Source organism: Carlito syrichta, unplaced genomic scaffold (assembly GCF_000164805.1).
Source record: "Carlito syrichta isolate Samal-C Ts95f unplaced genomic scaffold, Tarsius_syrichta-2.0.1 Scaffold308086, whole genome shotgun sequence".
Taxonomy (NCBI): Eukaryota; Metazoa; Chordata; class Mammalia; order Primates; family Tarsiidae; genus Carlito; species Carlito syrichta.
This window is the reverse complement of record NW_007252182.1, coordinates 574,670-594,314: the sequence shown is the minus strand read 5'-3', so window position 1 is coordinate 594,314 and position 19,645 is coordinate 574,670. Positions and strand designations below refer to the sequence as shown.

The window sequence follows — 19,645 nt, the reverse complement described above, 5'->3', positions numbered from 1 at the left end:
AGCGGCCACTGCACTCCAGTCTGGGTGACAGAGTGACACTCCAACTCAAAAAAAAAAAATCTATGAATGGCAGAGTCCTCGTGATCCAATCCCCTTTTAAAGGCCCCACCTCTCAATACTACCATGCTGGGGATTACATTTCAACACGAGTTTTTGGAGACATTCAAACCATATCATTCTTCCCAGCTTCCCAAAATTCGTGTCCTCACAAAATGTATTCATCCATCCCATAGTTCCCTAGTACCAACTGAAAAGTCAAAGTCGGAGCCTGTGAAACCAGAACAAGTTATCTACTTCCAAGATACAATGGTGAGAACAAACAGTGTACACATTGTCATCATTGTCATTCCAAAAGAAATAGGCAAGAAGGGGTAACAGGGCAGATGTTACATCATAAAGCTAAAGCATAACCTTTTTGACTCCATGTGGCATCTCCTGGATACACAGGGGTGGATGTTGGTCCCGAAGGCCTCAGGCAGCCTTACCCTGATGGCTTTGCTGGATGCAGCCCCTGTGGCTGCTCTTACAGAAGGGTTGGAGGATGGTGCCAGAAGCTTTCCCAGGTGGGCGTTGCATGCTGCCTGTGACTCCACAGTTCTGGGGTCCTGGTAGCTGTTCTGCTCCCACAGCTCCACAGGACATTGCCCTAGTGGGGATTCTGCAGTGGCCTTGCTTCGACAACGTCAATAGACATTGTCTTGACAACGGCTCTGGGTGGCTCTGCCCCTGTGACAAGTCTCTGCCTGGGTCCCCAGACTTTCAACAAGATCTCTTGAAATCTTTATCAAGGCTGCTATGCCTGCACAGCTCTTGCTTTTGCAGGCTTGCAAAATTAGATGCACATGGATACTACCAAGGTCTATGATTTGTACCTTCCGGAGCTGGGGCCACTTGAGACTGGGGCAGCTGCAAAGCGCTACACTGGGGTGTGGGGTACAGAGACCTCAGGAAGCCCCGGGTGGCAAGTCCATGGGAGAGTACCCCAAGCCTGTCCCCTGAAACTGCTCAGCCCCCCGAGACTTCTGGGCCTGTGATGAGAGGGCCAGCCTCGATCTCTGAAGTGACTTCAGAAATTTTCTTCCATTTTCTTGAGGAATGGTACTTGGCTGCCTTTTAGCCTTGTTAATCTTTTTAGCAAGTAGTGGCTTGGATGCACCCTTAAATTCCTCTTCTAAAAACGCTCTTTCATTCTCAACCACACAGCCAGGCTGAGGATTTTCCAATTTTTTCCGCTCTGTTTCCCTTTTCTCTACCAGGTCACCGTAAGCAGTTAGAAGTAGCCACACAGCAGCCTCAGCACTTTGTTGCTTTGAAATCTCTTCTGCCAGATACCCTAATTCATCACTCTCAAGTGAAGCCTTTCACAATGTCCTTGGGCATGGACACAGTTTGGCCAAGTTCTTTGCCAATTCATAACAAGGATGACCTTTACTCGTTTTTAATACATTGCTCCTCCTCAGTTCCATCTGAAACCTTGTCAGAATGTCTCTTATAGTCCATCTTTCTATCAGTAGTCTGGTCATGACCACTCAGCCTATCACTAAGGAGTTCAGACTTTCCCTGGTCTTGTCTTCTGAGTTCTTACCAGAATCTAGGCTTTTTCTAGGCTCTCCCTCCAAATTCTTCCAGCCTCGGCCCATTATCCAATTCCACAGCCAGTTCCACATTTTCAGGCATTCGTTATCACCAATACCTCACTTCTCAGTACCAATTTTCTATCTCGGTTCATTTTCTGTTGCTTATAACAGAATACCTGAAACTGGGTAATTTATAAAGAAAAAATTATTTCTTACAGTTATGGAGTCTGAGAAGTCCAAGGTCAAGTGGCCATATCTGGTGAGGGTCTTCTTGCTGATAGGAGCGCTCTGTAGCACAGAGCATCACATGATAGGGGATGAATGTCCTGATGTTCTAGCTCAGGTCTCTCTTCCTCTTCTTATAAAGCCACCAGATCCCTTCCCATGATAATCCACTAATCCATTAGCCCAGTAATCCCATAAAAACCATCCATCCCGCTGAAAACCCTGATACTAGTTAATAAAGGTCCTTTCTGGGGGTGTTAAAAAAAACCATCCATCCATGAACAGCAGAGCCCTCATAACCCAATCACCTCTTAAAGGTCCCACCTTTCAATACTGCCACATTGAGGATGAAGTTTCTTTTTTTGTTTGTTTGTTTGTTTTAGATTAGAAAATATAGTTTATGGTGGCTCATGCCCATAATCCCAGCACTTTGGGAGACTGAGGTGAGAGGATTGTCTGAGCCCAGGGGTTCAAGACCACCTGGGCAACTTGGTGAGACCTCATCTCTACAATAAGTCAAAGAAAATAATTATCCGGGCATGGTGGTACATGCCTGTATTTCCAGCTACTTGCAAGTCTGAGGCAGAAGGATCGCCTGAGCCCAGCAGGTCGAGGCTGCAGTGGCCAAGAGCATGCCACTGCCCTCTAGCCTGGGTGACAGAGTGAGACTCTAACTCAAAATATATATATATTTTTTTTTAATTTAAAAGTAAATTAAAGAGAGAGAAAGAAGATTTACCTTCCCAAGGTGGGGAGGGAGCAAAGCCAGGTAGCATGGCAACAGCCACAGCTCAAAAAGCACATGGCCACACCAGAGTCTACCAGGATTAAGTTTCAACATGAGGCTGGGGGCAGTAGCTCATGCCTGTAATCCCAACACTTTGGGAGGCAGAGGTGAGAGGATTGCTTGAGCCCAGGGTTTGAGCACAGAGGCAGGACCTCGTCTCTATAATAAATCAAAAAATTAACCTAGTGTGGTGGCATGCGCCTTTTTTATTTTTTTCTCTTTAACAAATTTTTATTTTATTTTACAATCAGTGGGGTACATATGAAGATTTGTTACAAACAAGTTAGGTTAAAAATCCCAGTGGTAGCCTCCAAAATGTTAGGTCAGACCCTCGGGGGGGTACAATCTGGAACCACATGAAAGATGCAAAGAATTACACAAAAGTTAGATTGGAAAATATAGTTTATTTAGGAAGTAAATTAGAAAGAAGAGAGAGGAGCTTCACCTCCCTAAGGTCAGGGAGGGGGCCAAAGCTTAGGAAACATGGCGGTGGCCATAATTCAAAGAGCATATGGTCTGGCCAGTCCTTAAGTAAACAATGGCCTGCGCGCATCCAGCTACTCAGTAGGCTTAGGTGGAAGAATCGCCTGAGCCCAGCAGGTCAAGGCTGCAGTGTCCGTGAGTTTGCCACTGCATTCCAGCCTAGACACATTCGAACCATAGCAGTGGTTATTTCTTTTTTGAAACCCATAACCTGGATTCGATTTTTTTTAAAAAAAGAGCAGTAAATAAAACTAAAACCTTCCTTCACCTCCAGCCACGTCTCCTGTTGAAAATAAGACCAACTGCATGGCACAGTGGCTCACGCCTGTAATCACAGCACTTTGGGAGGCAGAGGCAAGAAGATTGCCTGAGTCCAGGAGTTTGAGACCAGCCTGGACAACTTGGTAAGACCTCATCTCTGCAATAAATAAATTTAAAAAGTAGCTGGGCATGGTGGCGCACGCCTATAACTCCAGCTACCTGGAAGGCTGATGTGGAAGGATCGTCTGAGTCCAGCAGGTCAATGTATGGTGGCTGTGAGCACGCCACTGTCATTGCACTCCATCCTGGTCAACAGAGTGAGATTCCCAACTCAAAAAATAATAATAATAATAATAATAAGACCAACAAATATTACTCATCTCTTGCTACATGTTAAAATACTAAGCATTTTAGTGCTTGGATTTTCTTTTCTTTACTTTTCTTTTTGTTTTGAGTCACAAATCTCACTCTGTCGCCCAGGCTGGAGGGCAGTGACACGTTCACAGCCACTGCAGCCTCAATTTGCTGGGCTCAGGATCCTTCTGCCTCAGCCTCCCAAGTAGCTGGAACTACAGATGCATGGCACCATGCTCAGCTTATTTTTTGATTTATTGTAGAGACAAGGTCTCATTAAGTTACCCAGGCTGGTCTCGAACCCCTGGACTCAGGCAGTCCTCTCACCTCTGCCTCCTAAAGTGCTGGGATTTCAGGTGTGAGCTGCCATGCCCGGCATATTTTTTCCTTTCTTTCTTTTTTTGAGTGGGAATTTCACTCTATTGCCCAGACTGGAGTACATTGTCATGATTTCTGCTCACTGAAGCCTCAACTTCCTAGGCTAAGACAATCCTCCTGCCTTAGCCTCCCGAGTAGCTGAGACTACAGCCATGCACCCACCACAGCTGGCTACTTTTTTATTTTTTGGAGAGATGAGATCTCACTACATTTCCAAGCCTGTCTTGAACTCCTGAGCTCAAACAATCCTCCTAGCTGGGCTCAGTACCTCACACTTGTAATCCTTCTGAGCGTGCCACTGTACTCCAACATGGGTGACAGAGTGAGACTACAACTTAAAAAAAAAGAACCAATCTTCCTGTCTTGGCCTTCCAAGTGCTAGGATTACAGGCATAAGCCACTGCACTCAACCAGATTTTCTGATATAGCCCTCTGGCAACCCTGAAAAGTAGGTGCTATAAATTATCCCCAATTTTCAGATGGGGAAACCAACTGAGAAGTTTGGTATCTTGTCCAAGTTAATAAGTAACGAAGTCAAGATTGAAGCTGTGATCTGATTTTTTTTTTTTTTTTTTTTTTTTGCGTTGGAGTCTCACTCTGTCGCCCAGGCTGGAGTGCAATGGCACACTCACAGCCACCACTGGGTTCAGGTGATCCTTCCGCCTCAGCTTTCTAAGTAGCTGGAACCACAGGCACAGGCTACCACACCCAGCTAATTTTTTTATTTGTCATAGAGACAAGATATTGCCAAGTTGCCCAGGCTGAACTCAGGCAATCCTCTCGCTTTGACCTCCCAAAGTGCTGGGATTATAGGGGTGAGCCACTGTGCCCGGCCCTGTGATCGGATTCAAAAGACTGGGCTCTTAACCATTATGTAATACAGCTATCAATTTCTACATCTTTGGCATATTCCTCACCAGCCAACATTTTAACTCCACCTAACAAAAAAAGTATGTATGTATGTGTGTGTGTGTGTGTGTGTGTGTGTGTGTGTGTGTGTGTGTGTGTGTGTGTGTCTGTGATTCCAAGGCTCAGTATGCTTTTTAAGACTACACAGCCTTCCCTCCTCACTCTCATCTTCTTATTTGCCTCTTTCCCCACATCTCTGAATATAAGCCCTTGAGCCCAGGGTTTCAAGGTCAGGGTCCTGGAGAACTTGACTTGTGATAAAGGAACAGGAGCCCCCAAGCCATATGAGTGCTCTGGGTGCTAGGAGGACTGAGGAATGCTTACTAGGGACCTGAGGACAGGTTGGGTGGGAGAGGCTGATTGTTCCAGTGGCCAGAGTCATAGTTTGTCTCATTATCTATCCCATCATGAGATCAAAAAAGATGGTTAGGAGGTACCTGGTTGTCACTAGAGGGCAGAGGAAGAGGTTGCACCCCACTGAGGAAGAGTTGGATGGTGGTGGTAGCACTCATGGGAGCTCACAACTGCCCTTTCTCTTTCCAGTTATTTTTGGTCTCTATGATCTGTAAGTTTTCCTGTTAGTGGGAACAGGAGTAACAGGAACAGGTTCCTATTACAAAAACTGATGCCAGGAGTCTATAACACTTGTCCCTCTTCTCTTTTCCCTTGGCCTTTGACCTCTCCAGAATCTAGGCTTCTGAATTCTTGGGGCTACACTAGTGGCCTCAGGCACTCTGCCACCCCTCCTTTCCCCTCCATGACTTTGCAATCCTGGAACTCCCCCGCCCCCCATTAAGCAAGTGAGTGCTTTCCACTCCAGAACCAGTTCACCCACCACTAATCCTTCTGTGCAGATCTGGGTACTGAAAGATTTGGCCCGCTAGGTGAACAGGAGATGGAAGCACCCACTGCTTAACTAAAGAAAGGAAACATCACAGCTGAAGCCCCAAGTACCCCTCCCTCTGTAAAGTAACCATGTCTTGCAGCCAGTGCTGCCTGGGCCTTGTTTTCCTACTTGTACTATGAGGACGTGTTCATGAGCAGCTGGAGCATTGTTTTACAGGCTTTCCACCTTAAGGGGGCCTGGATGCACTGAGAATGTGCTTCTGCAAATCACTTTTATCACGGTGACCAGTTCACTCATCTCTTTTGCGCAGCATTCTATTGCATGAGGATGACACTGTGTGGTTCTCCTTTTGGTGGACACTGAGAAGTTTTCCGCTGTTGCTAATAGAAACAGTGCTGGTGGGCATGGAGATGGGAGGATTACTTGAGACCAAGAATTTGAGACCAGCCTAGGCAATAGTGAGACCTCATCTCTACAAAATCAAAACAGTATCTAGGTGTGGTGGAATGCGCCTATAGTCCCAGCTACTTGGGAAGCTAAGACAGGATGACCTAAGCCCAGGAGGTCGAGGCTGCAGTGAACCATGATCATGCCACTACACTCCAGCCTGGGCAACAGAGTGAGACTCCGACTCAAAAACAAAAACAAAAACCTGGCAGAACATAGTTAGACATGGTAGTACGCACCTGTAGTCCTAGCTACTTATGAGACTGAAGTAGGAGGACTGCTTGAGCCTGGGAATTTGAGGCAGCCTTGGCAACATAGCAAGACCCTGTCTCTTAAAAACAATAAAACTGGCAGAAAATTTGGGGGGGTCTCAAATCCTGTAATCACTGCCTATTTAAAATACATGCAGGCCAGGCGCGATGGCTCATGCGAGTTGGAGTCTCGCTCCTTGGCCCAAGCTGGAGTGCAGTGGTACTCACAGCCACCCCAGGGTCGACCTGCTGGGCTCAGGCAGTCCTTCTGCCTCAGCCTTCCAAGTAGCTGGAACTACAGGCACGCGCTACCACACCCCGCTAATTTTTGATTTATTGTAGAGATGAGGTCTCCCCAACTTGCCCAGGCTGTTCTCAAACCCATGGGCTCAGACAATCCCCTCACCTTGGCCTCCCAAAGTGCTGTTATTATAGGCTTGAGCCACTGCACCCAACTAATCTTGTAATCTTGATATTAAATATGACAGATGGGAATGTGATGTTGGTCCTGACATGCCAGCAAGCAGAGTCTCAAGCAGAGTCTCAGCCTCAGCCAGCTCCTTAGCTCTACTGCACTGCCCTGCCTCTCCCAGCGGGCAGGCATTTGACAGTCAGCCTTGTCCTGTGTCCTAGCGAAGCTCCTGAGTGCCACTGCTCTCCTCAGGCAGCACATGACAGGGACAGCTCCCTTCTGTAGGGCTGGCCTTCCTACCACCTCCCTGTCTGATGGGAAGCAGCCAAAAGCTGGATTGTTTGGGTTCAGCACTCATACTGACAGCAGACCTAATGCCTGGGACCTCTTGCCTCTCTTTCTGTGACCTTGAACCACCATGCCTGGTGAAAACATGTCTTTAAAAGGCTTTTGACTGGGCGGGGTGGCTCACACCTATAATCCCAGCACTTTGAGAGGCTGAGGTGAGAGGATTGCCTTAGCCTACCAGTTCCAGACCAGCCTGGGCAACTTGGAGAGACCTCATCTCTACTATTAATAAAAAACCTAGCCAAGCATGGTGGCACTTGCCTGTGATTCTAGCTGCTTGGAAGGCTGAGGCAGAAGGATCGCCTGAGCCCAGAAGGTCAAGGCTGTGGTGGCCGTGAGCATGCCACTGCACTCCAGCCTGGGCGACAGAGTTAAGACTCCAACTCAAAAAAAAAAAAAAAAAAAAAGTTTCTCAAGAGGGCGATAATGAGCAAAAAGTTGAGAAGCACTTTTAGGATAGAGTTACTCCCATATATGCCTGTATGGCTCACATAGGCTAGCTACAAAGATATTTTTACAAGTTGGATTTTTAGAAAACTTTTACTGTCTGGGCACGATGGCTAATACCTATAATCCTAGCACTTTGGGAGACCAAGGTGAGAGAATGGCCTGAATCCACGGGTTCAAGACCAGCCTGGGCAATTTGGCCAGACCTCATCTCTACAATAAATCAAAAAAAAAAAATTTAGCTGGGCATGGTGGCATGTAGCCCAACTCTATAGCCCATTGCACTCTAGCCTGGGCTACAAAGTGAGACTCCAACTCAAAAAAAAAAAAAGAAGAAAACTTTTACAATAGGAAGTTTCAAATTTGCATAAAAGCAGGACATTAGTACAAAACTGCCACCTACTCAAAGCAACAGTAACTCGTGGCCATGTTCATTTCAGCAGTACCCCCACCTATTCCCATTCCTGATGATTTTGAAAATCTGAGCTGCCATATTTTTCACGGGTAAATAGTTCAGCATGAATCTCTCAAAAGTAAAGAGGCATTGCTGTGTTACCCAGGCTAGACTCAGACTCTGGCTCAAGCTATCCTCCCACTTCAGCCTCTCAAGTAGCTGGGAATACAGACATATACTATTGTGCCCGGCTTAAAAAGTAAAGATTTATTAAAAGACAAAGTTACAGGCCAGGCATGTTGTCTCACACCTATAATCCCAGCACTTTGGAAGGCTGAGGTGAAAGGATTGCTTGAGCCCAAGAGTTCGAGACCAGCCTAAGCAATTTGGCTCATCTCTACAAGTAATCAAGAAAAAGTAACCAAGTATGGTGGAGCATGCCTGTAGTTCCAGCTACTTGGAAGGCTGAGGTGGAAGGATCAACTGAGGCCAGCAGGTTTAGGCTGTGGTGGTGCATTCCAGCCGAGGAAACAAAGTGAGATTCCAATGTTAAAAAAAAAAAAAAAAAAAAGACAAAGTTACAATATCACCATTGTACTCACCCCAATTAAAATTATCTGATATTATCAAGTAACTTGTCAGTTTTCTAATTTCCCAGTTTTATTTATTTATTTTTTTCTGAGTCAGGGTCTCAGCTTTCCAAGTAACTGGAACTACAGGCATGTGCCACCATACGCCCAGCTAATTTCTTGATTTGTCTCATTTATATATGGATTTTTCCTCCCTCTTTTTGCTATTCCACATTTAATTGTTGAAGAAACCAGATCATTATGTCCTGTAGAGTCTTCCTGCATTTTGAATTTTGCTGATTGTCTCTGGTGTCACTAACAGTCCCCCTGTCCCCCACATATCCAGGAACCTAGTAGTTAGATCCAGAGACGTGCTTGGGTTCAGGTTTGCTGTTTTGGCAAGAGCATTATTCCATTGAGGTGGTGTTTTCTTCCGTTAGGCAGCTCTTGACATCCAGTGGCTTCTCTTTTTCACAGCAGCTGCTGTGATCATTGCTTATTTAGATCCTTTAGTTCATTGAGACTTGCAAAATGATGGCCCTGATTCTCTCATTTCATCTTCATTTATTAGCTGAAATAAATCTTTAAAAAATGAAATTTTCTTTCATTAACCATTTGATCATGCTGAGTACAGTTTATACTGGAAAGGCAGGTTAAATGGTTGATTATTTACCCTTATTTATCAGTTTCAGAATAATAAAGTGGTTCTCTGTTATCTTCTACAAGTGGCCACTGTAGTACCCCAAAGTCCTAAATCCAAGAGACCACCAAAGAGCCAGCTCCGATGCAAACACACAAGGGTCTTTTTATTCAGGCTCGAGTCTGGGCTCCCGTATGCAACCGACACAGTGATATAGGAATGAGAGCCCTGACCCAGCGCAGCAAGCAGCTTATATACACAGTTACAAGGGAGGAGAAGGAACTTTAAACTTGTTCACACATGATTGGATAGAATTGCATAAGCACGGTTACAGAGATACTGATTGGTTGATTCGCGTTCGATTTTCACGGGCGCGGCTCAGCTGCCCATGATTGACTACTAACGGCTACACGGGCAGAGTGGAGTTAGTTAAGCCATCTGGAATGTTAGATAAGCTGCGGTTTACACAGTCACTGTGACTGTGCATAAATCAGCTTGGGCATACAAGCAGGTTTGAAATAACACGGAGCCCACCAGAAGAGTGGCTTGCCCACCATAATTTAAACAGAGGAATGTTTGGAAAGGGCTTATCGCTTAACATTCACATACTGCAAACATTTTGTAACTTTACAGCCACAGTCACTACCAGGCACCCGGCGCAGTTACTACCAGGCACCCGACATATGCTTGGTCTTGTGGGGTCTGAGGTAGGGATTTATAAAATACAGTGAACGTTTCTTTCATAGCAAGTATAGTTCTTTTGAGTCTTTCAGCCACTTTTTTCTTTAGGGCTCTTAACTGAGGATCTTGACATTCTTGATGTGTTTCAATACTTTTTAGGTATTATTATTATTATTATTATTATTATTATTATTGAATACAAGTCTCACTCTCCTCACTCTTGCCCAAGGCTGGAGTACAGTGGCACACTCACGGCCACCGTAGGCTCAACCTGCTGCGCCCAGGCGATCCTTCCACCTCAGTCTTCCAAGTAGCTGGAACTACATGCATGTGCTACCATACCTGGCTAATTTTTCTTTTTTTGGTAGGGATGAGGTCTCTACAATACAGGTGTGAGCCACTGCGCCCAGCTTAGGTATTCTTATTGCTGTGGTGTCTGTGAGCATGCCACTGTCCTTCAGCCTGAGCAACAGAGTGAGACTCCCACTCAAAAAAAAGAGATTGGACCTTTGTATAATGTCGCCTACCATGTGGATTACTTGGCTTCTCACCATTCGTTTGTGCATTAATTGTATACACCCTGCTAAATGACTGATGGCAGAGACCGTGAGATGGGATGGAGCGTGGGTGGGAATGGCTGCCATGGCTGTAATGTGGCTTTGTGCTCACCTCATCCTCTGCAGGCCGTGAACCCAGGCAGGTCCCTGTTCTTGCTGTATGCCCTCAAGAGCTCACCTAGACTTGGCCTACTGTACCTCTTCCTGTTCGACTACACAGACACCTTCCTACCCTTCATCCACACCATCTGCCCCCTGCAGGAAGACAGTCCTGGGGAGGACATCATCACCAAGCTTCTGGTAGGTTCCCAGGGTGCCATGTGATGTGGTGTTGGGATCCTTGCTATAGCCTGTCACAGAAAAGCAGACAATAGCCAACCTACACTGGAATTTTGTGAGGAGAGCCTCCCCTCAAATGAATATAAAGCAGGACCTTCCCCACTCTTAATAGCCTTTTTTGTTTGCTACATGACAAAGCAAGAGGGGCTACCCTCCTTTTATTATGTTAATAAAAGAAGATTGGTCCAGAGTACCCTGGGGGGTTAGATTCAGAGCCTTCCAACCTGGTCATCTGTCTCTTAACAGGACCCCCAGGGTGTGATTATTTGTCCTCCCCCAAGGCAAGGTTAATGCCCATCCTGATGGCCTCGGAACAGTAAGCCCTTGCCCAGCTTACTGATGGGAGTTGCCACATCAGCTGACCACAGGGCCATTCACAGAGATAGCTACCCACACGGGCGTACATTCCTTCAGTTTGGCCTATGGTTTCCTTCAGAATTGTTGGTGGGCCCATTTACTGGGAGTGACTTCTCTGTGTCTAGTTAGTTGGTCATTGAAAAGGAATATCTTTTTCTTTGCTTCTCTTTGGGCCCAATCCTATGAACTGCTTGTATCAAAAAGACATATAAACGTAGGAATCATCATATATAATTCACATCAATAAATATTGAAACAGTACTTCTAAATCTCTAAAGACCTTTTTTCCCCAGTGACCCCTTGGAAACACTATAATCAAGTGCCTCCTGACTAGTGTCAGCCTTGAATGTGGTCTGCTCATTAGCACCCTTGCACAGTGTTCCTCTAATTGCCCAGCTTCCAGTTGCTACTTGCCTCCCCAGACTAGAAGTACAAAGAAACTCCGACCTTTCCATATTAACTAGTCCCAACAGCCCCTGCCTGTTCATTGAGTTAACTTTTTTTTTTGAGTTGGAGTCTCACTCTGTTTCCTAGGCTGGAGCACAGTGCCACGATCATGGTTCATGACAGCCTCAACCTCCTGAACTCAGGCAATCATTTTGCCTCAGCCTCCTGAGTAGTTGGGGCTGTAGGCACGCGCCACCACACACAGCTAATTTTTAAATTTTTTGTAGAGATGTGATCTAGCTATCCTAGACTGGTCTCAAACTCCTGGGCTCAAGCAAGCCTCCTGCTTTGGCCTCCCAAAGTGCTGAGATTATAGTCATTAGCCACCACAACCAGGCCTGGGCTAACTATTTTATTTGCTAATACTTGCAATTAAAAAGCTTTCCTGGCCAGGCACAGTGGCTCATGCCTATAATCCCATCATTTTAGAAAACCAAGGTGAGAGAATTGCCTGAGCCCACGGGTTCAAGACCAGCCTGGGCAACTTGTCCAGACTTCATCTCTACAATAAATAAAAAAATTAGCCAGGTATGGTGGCTCATGCCTGTAGTTCCAGCTACTTGGAAGGCTGAGGTGGAAGGATCGCCTGAGCCCAGCAGGTTGAGGCTGTGGTGGCCATGAGTGTGCCACTGCACTCCAGTCCGGGTGACAGAGGGAGATTCCAACTCAAAAAAAAAAAAAACTTTCCTCACCACTGCCAGAAAAAAAATTTTTTTTTTTTAGGTGAAAGTGTGTATATGTGATTTCCCTACAAATGATCATATTATACGTCAGCTAATTTAGAAAATGATTTGAGCTACCATGCAATGACGGAGGAATTGAACACAGGTTAATTTAAATTCACTTCAACCTTATTATTCTGATTTATACTTAGAGTTTTACTTCTGACTTTTCATTTATCTATTTTTTTTTTTTTTGAGTCAGTCTTACTCTGTCACCCAGACTGAAGTACAGTGGCACAGTGCTCACGGTCACCGCAGCCTCGACCTGCTGGGCTCAAGTGATCTTTCTACCTCAGCCTTCCAAGTAGCTGGAACCACAGGCATGTGCCACCACGCCCAGCTTATTTTTTGATCTATTGTAGAGATGAGGTCTGTCCAAGTTGCCTAGGCTGGTTTCGAACCCGTGGGCTCAGGCAATCCTCTCACCTTGGCCTACCAAAGTGCTAGGATTATAGTCATGAGCCACTGTGCCTGGCTTCATTTATCTAATTTAAGATTAATTATTACAAGATGAGTTGATGAACGGAAACTTCTTTTTTATTTTTATTTTTTGAGTCAGAGTCTCATTCACTCTGTTGCCCAGGCTCCTGAAGTGCAGTGGCACACTCACGGCCACCGCAACCTGCTGGGCATGAGCCACTGTGCATGGCTGCATTTTGAATTGTTGAGTGTGCATGTGTTTTGCAAAGACAGGTCTCACTATGTTGGTCAGACTGGTCTCCAACTCTTAGCCTCAAGTTGGAGTCTCACTCCGTTTCCTAGACTGGAGTACAGTGCCACTATCATGGCTCATGACTGCCTCAGCCTCCCAAAGCTCTGGGATGAAAGCATGAGCCACTACACCTGGCTGTGTGTGTGTTTTAGTAAATGTAAATCTAAACCAGGTGCAGTGGTTCATACCTATAATCCCAGCACTTCAGAAGGCCAAGACACAAGGATTGCTAGAGACCAGGAGTTTGAGACCAGCCTAGCCAACATAGGAAGACGCTATGTTCTAAAAAAATAATGAAAAATGTAGCCAAGTGTGGTGACACACACCTGGGATAATCACAGCATTTGTGTAAAAATCAATCCCCGTGGTTGTTTGTGTCTGTGTGTCCTTTTTCAAGGATCTTCGCGAGCCCACATGGAAACAGTGGAGAGAATTCCTAGTCAAATATTCCTTCCTTCCATACCAACTGATTGCTGAATTTGCTTGGGACTGGCTGGAGGTCCATTACTGGACATCACGGTTTCTCATTGTAAATGCCATGCTACTCACAGTTCTGGAATTATTCTCCTTCTGGAGAATCTGGTCAAGAAGTGAACTGAAGTAAGTGGATATGTGTGGAGGAGATGATTGGAACAACAGGAACTGGGAAAGAAACAAGCGGGGAAGGGTCCTCTTTGAAGTAGTTCTCAGACTTAAAAGGAAATAAATCTTCCCTCTACAAGACGCCTCAAACTCTGGTTTGAGGAACACTATTTAAGCAGCAAATAGGGAGATTGCCTTGTATATCTCATCTCTTTGTACTAATGTACCATTTAATTCCTGGGGAGGTGCAATGGATTTTAATAGTCAAGAAATAGGCAGGGGAGAAGAAAAGGGTCCTGTATGGAATCAGTAATCTGGAGACCAGAAGAGAGACCTGATGGGGAACTCCATGAGCATGAGGCTAATCCTGAGCTCCCACCAGCTGGAAAATAATGACTCGTCTGGATTCATGCATAAAATGGGCACATTGACTAGATAGTCTGTCAGTCAGGACTCAGGATGCAAGTGACACAAACCAACTTAAGCTGGCTTTTCTAAAAAGGAATGTGAATCGCTTGAAGCTAGGAATGTGAGGCCAGTCTGAACAAAAATAACAAGACCCTGTCTTTACAAAAAAAAATTAAAAAGGAAATGCCCAGTCTAGGCTTCAAGTGTGGCTGGACCCAGAGACCCACATGCTGTCATCAGGCCTAGCTCTTTCTCCCTGTCCTTTCTTTCCTGTAGTTTTCAGCCTGAGGCAGCTGTCCTCACGTAGCAATCCTTGGTCACACCAGGTTTTGGTCTGAGCAGCTAAGCACACTTGGAGGTGGAGGCAGGAAAGCTCTTCCTTCCCACAGCATTCATCAAGGTCTCAGGGCTCACGTGCCTTTGTTCTGATTGACTCAGCTTGGGTCACATGCCCATCACTTCGGTATGCCAGGTTCAAGGCATGGGCTCCAGCCTGGCTTCCTTTCTACCCAGACTGCATGGAAAACAGTAAGGGAGGAAGAATCCCCAAGGGAAAACTTAAGAGCTGTTTCCAGAAGACAGGGATGTGGCTGGGCAGGCAGAAGCAACCCTGCCATCAGGCCAGCAGCCTTTCATACTGACATCCTGTGACTTGCAGCCTTATAAATACTTCTGAGAACTTGGCAAGAATCTCTGTCATCTATTTCAATTCATCAAACTCATCTATTTAGCACCGAATATGCACATTCATGCCCTGCTGTGGCTCTGTCTGTCTCCTGAGCACTGCAGATCTTTTTATTTTTTGAGTCAGGGTCTCACTTTGTTGCCCAGACTGGAGTGCAGTGCCATGATCATGGCTCACCACAGCCTTGACCTCCTGGGTCATCCTTCTACCTCAGCGTCCCAAGTAACTGGGACTACAAGTGTGTACCACCACACCAAACTCATTTTTTATTTTTTTATAGAGACGAGGTCTCACTAATTGCCCAGGCTGGTCTCAAACTCCTGGCCTCAAGCAGTCCTCCTGCCTTGGCCTCCCAAAGTGGTGGGATTGTAGTCATGAGCCACCACTCCCAGCATATCTTTTGGTAAACAAGACAATCTACTCTGCGGACTTACAGACTACCAGAAAATATATATGTTAAAACATACATGCACATGTCACAGAGTGATGCAGCAGATACGGTTGACCTGTCACAAGGAGACCTTGCCTGGCATGGGGACCAGGCAGTAGTGCCCTGAGAAGGCTCCCTCTAGGCTGTGTCCTGGGAGTTGAGGATGGGTAAGTCAGACAGAGTATGAGGGGGACCCCCAAAAAACCAGAATTATCTTTTATTTTTTGGACGGCAGACCCCTTGTAGTACCCTCAGAATTTGTTCCTCTGGATCAGTCAACCAAAGTTTTTTTGTTGCTGAATCAGAGTCTCACTCTGTCACCCAGACTGGAGTGCAGTGGCATGCTCACAGCTACCACAGCCTTGACCTTCTGGGCTCAGGTAATCCTTCTGCCTCAACCATCCAAGTATCTGGGACTAGAGGCACGCACCATCATGCCCAGCTAATGTTTTTTATTTTTTGTAGAGATGAGGTCTCACCAAGTTGCCTAGGCTGGTCTCGAACCCCCGGACTCAGGCAATCCTTGCCTCCACCTCCCAAAGTGCTGGGAGTACTGGTGTGAGCCTATACTAGCCAACCAAAGTTTTTATCTGGAAGTTTGGAGAAGGTTGTGTCACAGTTTACAGATAAAACGTCCTGAGTTGTGACAAACAGGTGACTGGTTCTTCCACCATGACAATGCACCTGCCCGTACTGTGCTGAGTGTTCAGCAATTATTTTTTCTTTTTTTTTTTTTGGGTTGGAGTCCCACTCTGTCACCTAGGTTGGAGTGCAGTGACATGCTCACAGCCACCACAGCCTTGACCTGCTGGGCTCAAGTGATCCTTCTGCCTCAGCCTTCCAGTTAGCCAGATCTACAGGCACACACCACCACGTCCAGCTAATGTTTTTTATTTATTGTAGAGATGAGGTCTCACCGAGTTTCCCAGGCTGGTCTCTAACCTGTCGGCTCAGACAATCCTCTTACCTTGGCCTCCCAAAGTGCCGGGATTATAGGTGTGAGCCACCACGCCTAGCCTGTGTTCAGCAATTTTTGACCAAAAACAGCATGGCCCCCATGCCCCATCCTACCTATTTACCCAATCTCACTCCAGAAACTTTTTTTACCCCCTCTAGATGAAAAAAAGTACTCAAAGGGAAATGTTTTGCCCATGTGGAAGAGTTAAAACAAAAAAATGGCAGAAGCACTAAAAGGCATCCAAATGAGTTCAAAAACTGTTTTGAGCAGTGAAAAAAGCATCTCAGCCGGGCTCGGTGGCTCAGCCTGTAATCCCATGCCTTTGGGAGGCTGAGGTGAGTGGATTGCTTGAGCGACCCGCCTGGGCAGCGAGACCTCATCTCTACAATAAATCAAAAAAAATCAGCTGGATGTGGTAGCACAGGCCTGTAATTCCGGCTACTCGGAAGGCTGAGGCGGAAGGATCGCTAGAGCACAGCAGGCGAGGCTGCAGTGGCCGGAAGCGGCCACTGCACTCCAGTCTGGGCAACCGAGTAAGACTCCAACTCAAAAAAAAAAAAAAAGAAAAAAGCATCTCACTGGGTATATTGCATCAAATGGAGAGAATTTTGAAGGTGACTGAGGTTTAAACATGTAAGAACAAATGCAATTTTTACAAATAAATTCCAGGGGTTTTTTTGGGTCCCCCCTCATACGTCTCAGGCACCAGGGACAGAAGACAAAGTCTTGCAGCCCAGGCAGCCATGCTCTTCAGGGTACTGGGAAAAAACCTGAGCCCAGCGCTCAGGAATTGCTATCAGCAGCACCACCTGTCCTGCCTCTGAACTACATCTCTTCTTGTTTCAGGACTGTGCCTCAGCGGATGTGGAGCCATTTTTGGAAAGTGTCAACACAGGGGCTTTTTGTGGCCATGTTCTGGCCCCTCATTCCTCAGTTTATTTGCAACTGTTTGTTTTACTGGGCCCTGTACTTCAACCCAATCATTAACATTGATCTTGTGGTCAAGGAGGTCCGCCGGCTGGAGACCCAAGTGTTGTGACTGGCACTGCCCACGCCCTGAGAGCATCTTCAAACCTCCCTGGCATCTGAGCTTTGATGCTGAAGAGGGATGAGGTGGGGAGAGGACTTCCTATTTTAAAACAAGGTGCTGCCTTATATGTCAGAGGCTCCAACCAGTTCCTCTCCCCTCGGCCTGTGGCGTCCTGGCAGTAGACTGAGTTCCAGTGTGGGGAGGACCGTCTGTTTGGCCAACACAGCAGCACCTCTCCCAGCCAGCCACCTTCCCCACATAGCCTTGGGAGGCTCAGTCCATCATGATTCCAGGGTCTCAGAGGACATAGCGTGTTGTCATCAGAAGGTTACTACATCAGCAGTCCCCTTCCCCAACCTCAGTGACTAACAGAGGCTCCCAGAGTCCAAGACCAGGCTTGTGGGGGCCAGGCCCATCCTATAAGTCAAGTTTAGGAAAACAAGGATAAGACTGTCATAGGCATAGACAGTTGCACATAAAAAATACAGAGGAAAACCCCAAACTTAGTCAATGATTCTGTCCTGTTGAAGAGTTGCTAGGTTTCAGAGTAAAACCTAAAAGGATCCAGTTTGAGACTAGAATGGTTAGACTTGTAGTTATGGGGTTGTTTTTTGGGGTAATCATTGAAAGCCTGGATTCCTGTCTCCAAGAGGGGTACCAAGTGGAACATCAGGCAGTTCCTAGAGGGAATTCCTCTCAGGCTGAGCTGCCTCCAGGCTAATTAAAATAGTTGTTTTGGGTTTGTTTTTGTTTTGTTTTTAAGAATTTAGTCTATAAATTAAATTTCAGGATGGTCCTTTTGTTCAAGGCAACATTCTGTAAGTTGACCTCACACTGTATAATCTCTATCATCCTGTTCTGATACATAACACAGCAAGTATAATTACACAAAGTGCTATAATTGTAAATATGGAATGAGATGAACGATGGTGTTTTATTTCCATCCAGTGTACAAACAACAGGTATGAATATAATCTCCCTGCAGACTTAGCCTTGAAGAGATAAGCTTGCATCCAAAGGGTTCCTTAGGACTCCATGAACCATTCACTTGTTAACCATTTTTATCTTTGAGTGAAGATTTTACTCAAACTTTGTATCTGAAAGTTTGAAGAAATTACTTGAAATTAAAATAAAGATTTTTATATAGGTAAAACCTCTTCCCAGAGATGAACTGATTGTTTAGAAAACATGAGGCCAGGCTCAGTGACTCAGCCTGTAATCCTAGCACTTTGGGAGACTGAGGCAAGTGGATTGCCTGAACCCGTGGGTTCGAGACCAGCCCAGGCAACTTGGAGAGACCTCGTCTCTACAATAAATAAAACTAGCCAAGCGTGGTAGTGCACGCCTGTAGTTCTGGCTACTTGGAAGACTGAGGCGGAAGGATCGTCAGAGCCCAGCAGGTCAATACCAGGGTGGTTGTGAGTGTGCCATTGCACTCCAGCCTGGGCGATGGAGTGAGACTCCAACTCAAAAAAAAGAAAAAGAACATGAACAAAATCTGTATTGCCTGCTAGAATCTAGTAGTCATGCTTAAATCCCCCAACCTGGTCTAACCCCTGGCTGGAGACCCCCTAAGTTACCTTCAGTGAAAGAAGGGAGAATGTTTTCCTTCCTCATTGGGCTGGCTCTTCAGGCCCCAGGGCTGCCTGCCTTTCCCTGTTTATGACCTGTCATAAACACTGAAGCGTCTGTGGGCCTGAGGACTTGGTGGTTTGTGTACATTCCTGGCCCTGAGCCTGGTGAGGTTGCCCATATTCTTTCTGGATGAAGAAATGAGGCTCCTGGCAAAGGTCACTGGACTGGTGCTGACTGGCTGCCCACCCCCACTCTGTGACCTCCTTCACTGCCCCACCCACTCCCACATCCTGCTTCCAACATGAGAAATACCCAGACTTGCTGGAGGAAGGAGGCTTGACCTGGGCAAATAGGTGGGGCTGGACTCATGCCTTATCTATCACCAGCAGGAGGGCCAGGCAAACTTAGATCAAGGGCCACAGGACGCCTCTCGTGCCCTCAGACCCTCTCACGAATCGTAGCAGGTGAGAGCACCAAATGGGGTTGTCTTTTGAAAATACTCAAACCCTAGCCAGGCATGGTAGCTCATGCCTGTAATCCCAGCACTTTGGGAGGCAGAGGCGAGAGGACTGACTAAGCCCAGGGTTTCAAGACCTCATCCCTACAATAAATAAAAAATTAGCCAGGTGTGGCACATGCCTGTGGTTCCAGCTACTTGGAAGGCTGAGGCGGAAGGATCATCTGAGCCCAGCAGGTTGGGGCTGTGGTGACTGAGTGTGCCACCTGTACTCTCTCTCTCTCTCCCTCTCCCTCTCCCTCTCTCTCTCTCTTCCTCTCTCTCTCTCTCTCTCTCTCTCTCTCTCTCTCTCTCTCTCTCTCTCTCTCTCTCTCAC

The 19,645-nt window shown here is 46.3% G+C and overlaps 1 protein-coding gene across 1 annotated transcript in view; it reads left to right on the top strand.

The window, feature by feature from the left end:
- The window catches only part of BFAR (bifunctional apoptosis regulator), a 41,185-nt gene extending 23,036 nt beyond the window's left edge, over window positions 1–18,149 (top strand). Inside the window, exons 6-8 of the mRNA XM_008064859.2 lie at window positions 10,694–10,867; window positions 13,542–13,744; window positions 17,054–18,149. Coding sequence (XP_008063050.1) covers window positions 10,694–10,867; window positions 13,542–13,744; window positions 17,054–17,246 — 570 coding nt within the window. The 3' untranslated portion in view covers window positions 17,247–18,149. The remainder of the gene's footprint in view (window positions 1–10,693; window positions 10,868–13,541; window positions 13,745–17,053) is intronic.
- Window positions 18,150–19,645: the final 1,496 nt, after the last annotated feature.